Consider the following 8615-nt stretch of genomic DNA (forward strand, 5'->3'; position numbering starts at 1 on the left):
GATGTCAATATGAACAAGTTAAAAGGGAGAAGAAGAATGTGTAAAGCTAAGGGGAAAGGGAAATCTATGTGTTTAGCTTTGGGACAAATATCACAATGGAAACCTGGAGAATTAGAAAGTTTATCTGACAAATAAGGAATAGATTTCATTTTATTAAAAGAAAGATGACCCAATCTTTGATGCCATAATAAATCAGTGTTATTTATATTACAAAAGTGATTACAGTGGGACAAAGTAGAAGGAGAAGAACTATGACAAGAAGCATGAAATGAAGAGGGTACAGCAAGGAAAAGAACATCCACATTGAAAAAATACAATCCATTCTCAGCTTTACCAATTTCCAATTGTCTCTTCTGAGAAAGGCCCTGCAATACACATTGGGATTTAGTGAAAATTGTAGTACATTTAAGCTGAGTAAGGAGCTTGTGGATGGAAATGAGATTAAATTAGAAAGAGGGAACCAAAAGAACATCATGTAAAGTAATGTCAGGCTTGAGTTGTAAAGACCCAGTAGACAAAACCTTAACTCTGTAACTATTTATTAATGAAATGAGAAGAAGAGTGGAAAAGGAAAGAAGGTTAAAAGGGAGATGCTTCTGTGGTATCATGTGGTTAGTAACTCCAGAATAAAAAATCCAAGGGTTTGAGCCTAGTGAAAACACTGCACAAGCATCGAATGCAGTAGCAATAACGGCAGGGTGAGTAAACACACCTGCAAAGTGAGCATAACCAGAATCTGTGAAATTAGGAGCTGCAAAGCCAACAGGCATAGGGGTGCCTAGATTCAGTTGCTGAAGATGCAGATAATATTGGTATTGCTCCTTAGACAACTTATAATCACCCTCAGAAAGAGAAAGAGAAGATGTTGTTGCATCAGCTAAAGTAACATCATTTTGCACACAGGCTAGAACTTTATTTCCTTTTGTAAATTTGAAGTCTGAGGGATATCCATGTAGTTTGTAACATTTATCAATAGTGTGCCCTGACTTTTTGCAATACTTGCAAATGAGAGAAGTCAAAGGGCTGGAGGTAGAGAACCTCTTAGCATCAGACAGATATGGTCCTGGAGGAGGTAGGTATCCTCTTTTAGGATTAGAGGGAGGAGAAAGAAAGAAACCCCTTATAACATCATTGTGGACTCTCTAAGAAAGACCTCTCCCATATGAAGTAGTGAAAGCATTAAAGAAAGCTGATTCACTAGAGAAACTAGGAATAGGAGTAGTAGTCTCATTTCGTTTCTCAACATGTTGTAACATGGAGTATGAAGTACAGAGAGAAGGGAGGGTAGGCATCATAAGCAGATTGCTTCTGCAGACAGAGTAATCATCCTTAAGTCCAAAGCACCACATGTACACACAAGACCAATATAAGATGAGTGTAATTCGTCCTATAGACTACGCATACGTGTGAAGTAAGAGGCTATACTGGAGGAATCTTGGACGGTGGAGTTAATCTCCTTCTGAATCTGAATGTATTTGGTCCCATTCGATTGACCAAATCTTTCATTAATGTCAACCCAGATCTCCTTCGCAGTGTTAAAACTCATGACATTGGTAACCAATTCATGAGAGAGGGAATTAATAATCCATGCAATAATCATGTTATTGCATCTCTCGTAGAATGAAAAATACAGAGAATTGGGCAATGGAATCGGGATAGTACCAATGACTAACCCTAATTTATTCTTAGCAGAGAGAGCAGTGAGCATAGTCTTTCTCCATATAATAAACCCAGAACGATCAAAAGGTGGAGAAACTAAACGAGAGCTAAGGTTATTGGATGGATGTAGATAAAAAAGGTAAGTTGAGGAAACTGTAAATTCCTCGAACCGTTCAGTAGTAGTACTATTAGCAGTAGTAGACATGATGAAGCTCTTCTAAGAATGCAACTATAGATCAAACAATAATCGAGAAACACAACTTCAGTGGTAAAAAACACTAAACAATCAACGTACAATAGTCGTGATAGATAAAATGTAAAATAACAGAGATACCGCCATTCTTTGCAGCCTGGAGAAGCAAGGCCTTCTATTCTAATGAGAGAGAACAAAAGATTGCCGAAAAATCCTGAATGTTGTTGAGAAGATGAACAATCGCCAAAAAAATCTCCGACAAAACCCTTCACGGGCAGTATCAGAAGATAGATCAGGACGAGAGGATCTCAGATCCCTGCTCTGATACCATGTTAGGGTTTACAACCTTCATATCGCATCCATGGAAAGACATGAAATCTTAGAGAGCAAAAGCTTAGAGAGAGAAATATTGCAGATGATGATAGAATTGAAAATATCTCAATTACTTCTGGAAGTGTGTATACACACATGTTTAATACAATCTGAATAGACAAAATGAAATGTACAAAAATAAAAGTATTATGAGCTCGGGTCATATAATGAACTGGGCTTGTTATGTGGGCCTGTGTCAACCGGTAGTTATTCTTTTGATTTTAATCAATTATATGCAATTACTTATTTTATATTTTTTGTTATTCTAATAAATTACTAAAAATAAAGTTACATATTGCTATATTATGTTAATTAATCAAACAGTTCTAGAAAAAACTTGGTGTCCTTTCTTTCTCTCTCCGCCACGCCAGTAAAACAAATACGTCCCATTAAAATTTTATTAGACTTATTTTTCTTTTTAATTTATTTTTTAAAAAATACTTGCATTTCAAAAAAAATTATTTCCTTGACCGAACATAAAATAAAATAAAAAAAATTAAATATCATGGTTCTAAATTAAGTAGGCAATTGGCCATGAGAAATTTTTTATTATTCTTTAGTGAAAATAGAAATGTTGGACCATAAAAATTATTTTATTTTAGTGAAAAATATTTTTTTAAAAAATAAAAATAAGTATAAAAATAAATAAAATTTGTTTTCACTCTCATTTCTCTCATAAAATTTTAAAAATAACTCTAATTTATATTCATGGTCAAACACAATACCAACTCTAATTTAAATTTTAACTTCTAAAAATTATTATTTTCATGATCAAACGATGCCTAAAGTAATGTCAAATATATCAAAATATCCTTTAATTTTGTAGTCTTAAATATGTCACGTAAAAAATTAAAATTAAAATATTTCTAAAAAGTAAATGGATCATTCTTTTTTAATCGGACTAAAAAGAAAAGTATATTATTCTTTTTTAAACAACTCTTTCGATTTTATTTTACATGTCACATTTTTTTTAAGTCCGTCTCAAAAAAAATCGCCTTATTATAATTTAAAAAATTAATATTTTTTTTTTATCTTTAATAAAATAATTTACCATTATAACCGTCCAAATATTCAAGAATTATTTTAAATAATAAAACTAAAACAACTTCTTTTCTTAAATATCATGTCTCAAAGGGCACACCACATAATGGAGTAGCTTTTTTAAATATATTTTTTAATTTCAACTTTTAATATACTAACACCTTAATCAATATTAAAAAAACAAATTTAAAAAATCTGGTTTATTTTCCATAGCAGTGTCAACTCAAAACATTTCAATCAAATATTAGGCACACAAAAAGGACAAAATGGGTGACATCTTTCATTTTCTAACCTTGTCTCCCACATTTTGAGAGAGAAGAAGCATATGAAAAAGATGGAATTATCTGTTTTGTTCCTTAAATTCATAAGAGGAACATAACATAAACCCACTCCCCCTCCAAAAAAAAATTAAGGATATGAGACTGCAGAAGAAACAACAAAAGGAGTAAAAAGAAGACCCCAAAAAACAGAGGTTTCTTGTTGCAGAAAAAAGATCTTTTTTTTTTTGTGTGTGGGTTGTGTCAGTTCAAGAATTTGGGGTTTTTCTTATTTCCTGAAAATTTGATAATTTGGGTTCAAAATTGAATTTTGAGCCATTTTTGAGGAAAACAAGGAGAATTTGGTGTTTAGCTAAACTTGGAAAAAGAGGTTTCCAATTTGGCTTTCTGTTTTTCTGTGGCTTATATTGATTGGAGTTGGATTTTGAACTGTCCCCACTCATGGGAATTCTTGAAAACACAAAAGAGAGAGAGAGATAAAGACCAAATTTTGGTTCATCAACTATTCTATTTCCATTTTTAGAAGTTAAGTTGATCATTTCTTTGAATTGAATTGGGTGTTCATTTTGGTTGATTAGAAAGGTTGGGTGGTTGAATGTTGTAGGTTAGGTTTGTATCTTCGTTGAGTTATATTAGTCTTGAAGATGGCTTCAGGGATGGGGGTTGATGAAGATAGTGGTGAAACTAAAGGAGGGATGTGGGAGTTGGACCAAAAGCTTGATCAGCCTATGGATGAGGAGGCTGGAAGACTAAGAAATATGTATAGAGAAAAGGTAACATGGGGCTTTTCTTTTTGTAGTTTACTTGATTGATTGATGCACCTTTTCCTCTTTTTTTCTGCTTGCTTTAATGGTTTTCTTTTATGCAGTGGACTAGTTTGTTATATGTAAATGAATAGTGAATTTTATCTCCTCATTCATCTTGGTGTTGGTTGAGTTACTCTTTTGATCTTATCCATGATTAATTTGCTATCCTAGTATGAAAAAAGGAAGAAGATATGCATATCATGTGGGAAGGCTGTTTTCTTCTACTTTTCTCCCTTTGTGGGGTGGGGGTAGCTGGATGGATGGAGGGTAGGGTTTGGGAAAATAATTCTTCATGTTGAAGACTTGTTGTTTATGTTATTCCCTATTGGTGTGTTGTTCCATTTTTGTTTTTGTTTTTACTATGTCCTGTTACTGTTGTGTGTCCTGAGCCAGGGTCTATCAGAAGCAGCCTCTCTACCACATCCGAGGTAGTGTATGGACTGCGTACACTTACCCTCCCCAGACCCCACTTTGTGGGGATACACACGGTATGTTGTTGTTGAAGACAAGTTGACTTCATGTTTATGAATTCAAAAGCAAATGATGTGTTATTGATGACCAATTGATGAAAACTGATTTGGCTCCTATATGCTGATGTCCTATAGTCATATTTTTACTTACTGTATGAAATTATGGTCCCATGATTGTGAGTATTTGGTTGATTGTAGAGTGGAGTAAATTATGAGTCCATTTTTAGTTGTGATCACTCATTTTCCCAGTGTGCTGATTCAGTTATCTTAATACAGACTTTTTCGTCATTGTTGCTTCTTCGGCTTGCTTTTCAAAGTCTAGGAGTGGTTTATGGAGACTTGGGGACGTCTCCTTTGTATGTGTTCTACAATACATTTCCCCATGGAATTGATGATACAGAGGATGTCATTGGCGCACTTTCGCTAATTATATATTCCCTCACACTTATCCCTCTGCTCAAATATGTTTTCATAGTTTGTAGAGCAAACGACAATGGACAAGGTAAGCTGACTTCGTAGTTCAAGTTTCCCATTTGATTTAATTGATGATTCTGTATTATGCATGTCTCAAGGCTTTTAAGTTTTGCATGCCTTCATGCTGAGCAGCTTTCCTGTATGAAATTTTTATTCCACTGGCAGCTGTAACTCCCAGAGATAAATGCTGCTAAGACATTGCTGAAACGGGATGTACTGGCTTAACTTGATTAGGCACCTTTTTATTGGCTGGAGAGGTTGGGTCTTTTTGCTCCCTTGCCTAGTTAGTGCAGCTCCATAGCTGGTCAAGTTGGAGAGAACCCTTCAATTCTGGCTTTAACTGACGTGGCAGTGCAGCAGTGAAAGTTGTGTTTAAGCAAATCAAAAGAATTTGTATGCGTTCTTGTGTGTCTGTCTATGTGAGAGATGGAGATATTATAGCGATGAAAATATAAGGATGGAAGATAAATCCTAAAACTTTCCCACCTTATGTACTTGGTTGGTTTCTTGAGTTGCTTTCTTCTCGAGAAAATAATATGAGTGTTGGGACTGTGTTTATGTCCTAGAGAACAATATCTTGTTTATGTCCTAGAGAACAATATCTTAACAGAATCCCATGGTCATCTGATTCATCATATTTAAAGCTAACAAGAATCCTTAATCAATTATGATGTTCTAATTGTGGCGTCTTTCTTGAAGCAATTCTCATAAGATGATAAGATGTAATGACGATATACAATTCGAAAGACGAAAAAACTGGGCTGTTGAGAGCCTTGGTTGAGAGCTTCTGCTTTACTTATTAATCTCTTAGTTCATTATAGGGTTATTTGCAAGTTGCAACCCCCACCTTTCCCCCGGTTTGAAAAAGTCCCTGTTAGTTCATTTTCGCACTAATAATCTCTTAGTTCATTAAAGGGTTAGCTGCTCAATATCTAACTTTTAATCTCAATTTCTAGTATCTATTATCTAACTCTAATAAACTTAACATTTGTAATAGTCAAACTCTAACATACACAATTGTATATACCTGATAATCAACCTTCTAGTTTCAACTTTCAAGTGATTCCTTTTATGCTTTGGATGGAGGCTGAATGGAAAGAAGAAATGCAAGAATCAAGTAATATCCTCATTCCTGTTGCTTAACGCTATATGCAAAAAAGCAAAGGTTGTACTTTGAGTAAATAGAAAGTTAACATGACTAACCAATAGCCTTACAGTGTTAAGACTCTTATTGAAATTATAGATCCCAAATCCTTTTTATCCCGTACCGTATGTGAGGCTCAAATAGTGACAGCCATCAAGCACCTTTCCATAAATGCGTTCTCCTGTTGTGATCAAAGTGCAGCATTTAGAAGTTCATGAATTGAAGATGTGAAACATACTTTCCTCAAATAACCCAAACAATCTCTTCCATCATCCCTAAGGCGAATAACAATGTTGAAGCATGTCATGTGTTTTCTCACGCTTCCTCATCCTTTCACATGGGCCCTGATCTGACTTGCAGATATAAGCTGCTAAAAATTGCTGAGCATTCTGCAGAAACTTTGTTCCTTGTTAGCATTTACTATTAAGTTCTCTAAAATTTTGGTTTTCGCTTTTGTGGGATGATGAAGGTTTGTGGAATTCTGTGTTGATAGGTGGGTTGGGGTTTTTGGCCTGAAAATCTAAGTTACACCCTTCCCTAAACTCTAGATCTCTCCAAGTTATCTTCTTTCATAGACCATTTCTGACCTTCATTATGGTGTGTGTTTGGTGAGATTCTCTTGTTGACGGCAAGATTTGACCTTGTTATTTACTGTTCTTGAAATTCTTCATTTACAGAGACTTCTTCTCTTCTCACCCTTAAAAAATATTTACTTCTCGTTTGCTCTGTTTCAGAAGGAAAATAAAATAAAGTGAACAGGGTAAGCATAAAAGAAGTTGCACAAGTTGAAAATGTCGAAATGACTAATGGGTGAATGATGATATTAGATTGTATTGCAATTTGAGAAAAGCTTGTTGGACAAATAAAGTTTAGATATATAGTTGTTCGCTAAGTTTATCTTAATCTCACATAGTGATGCAGCTACTATATGCTGAATTTAAAGAACATTTTGTTTTATGAATTGAAGTTAATTCTTTACTACGATAAACCAGTTGCTCTAATTTACAGACACGTTGTGAAGGTGATGAACTTAGTTCATTGTACATTTACATTTAAGGACTTTGCAGTTTGCATGCATTCATTTGATACTGTTATTTAGTTAAGAGAAAATGATCAAAAGCCCCGCCAACCTTTACCCCAAATCCCAACTACACACCTGTACTTTGCGGGGGTCCTATGACCCCCCTGAATTATTTATTAAAAATTTCTTTTTAATATTTCTTTATTTTCTTTATTCATTTTTAATTATTCTTTTTCTTTATTCATTTTCTTTCTTCTTCTTCTTCTTCTTTCTCACAAACAAAAAACTTCAAGAACTCATCAATGACATCCAAGATTAATTTATCATCTTCCTCATCTCCAAGCACAAAATTGATTGGTTCCGACTTCAAGTTCGTCGGAAATTTCAAAATGGGTATTGTTCCTTATTTTCAACTTCAAGGTCGTCGGAAATTTCAAAATTGATATTGTCCATTATTTCCGACTTCAAGGTCGTTGTAAATTTTAAAATGGGTATTGTCCATTGTTTCCGACTTCAAGGTCGTCTAAAATTTCAAAATTCTCTATTGTTTCCAACTTTAAGGTCATCGAAAATTTTAAATTTGGTATTGTTCATTGTTTCCGGCTTCAAGGTCGTCGAAAATTTTGAAATTGATATTATTTGTTGTTTTCGGATTTAAGATCGTCGGAAATTTAATAATTGATATTGTTCATTGTTTCCCACTTCAAGGTTGTCGGAAATTTTAAATTCGATGTCGCTTATTATTTCCGACTTCAAGATCGTCGGAATTTTCAAAATCGATATTGTCCATTATTTCCGACTTCAAGGTCGTCGTAAATTTTAAAATGAGTATTGCCCATTGTTTCCGACTTCAAGATCGTCGAAAATTTCAAAATTTCTCTATTGTTTCCGACTTTAAGGTCATCGAAAATTTTAAATTCGGTATTGTTCATTGTTTCCGGTTTCAAGGTCGTCGAAAATTTTGAAATTGGTATTGTTCGTTGTTTCTGGATTTAAGATCGTCGGAAATTTAATAATGATATTGTTCATTGTTTCCCACTTCAAGGTTGTTGGAAATTTCAAATTCGATGTTTATTATTTCCGACTACAAAATCATTGAAAATTTCAAATTCGGTATTGTCCATTATTTTCCACTTCAAGTTCATCGAAAAATTGTT

At 34.1% G+C, this 8615-nt stretch overlaps 1 protein-coding gene across 1 annotated transcript in view; it reads left to right on the plus strand.

The window, feature by feature from the left end:
• Positions 1–3487: 3487 nt before the first annotated feature.
• LOC107858922 (potassium transporter 11) overlaps positions 3488–8615 on the plus strand; it is a 16139-nt gene continuing 11011 nt past the window's right edge. The window contains exons 1-2 of the mRNA XM_016703725.2: positions 3488–4316; positions 5096–5321. Of these exons, the coding sequence (XP_016559211.2) occupies positions 4188–4316; positions 5096–5321 (355 nt within the window). The 5' untranslated portion in view covers positions 3488–4187. The remainder of the gene's footprint in view (positions 4317–5095; positions 5322–8615) is intronic.

The sequence above is a fragment of the Capsicum annuum genome, chromosome 2 (assembly GCF_002878395.1).
Source record: "Capsicum annuum cultivar UCD-10X-F1 chromosome 2, UCD10Xv1.1, whole genome shotgun sequence".
In the NCBI taxonomy this organism is placed as follows: Eukaryota; Viridiplantae; Streptophyta; class Magnoliopsida; order Solanales; family Solanaceae; genus Capsicum; species Capsicum annuum.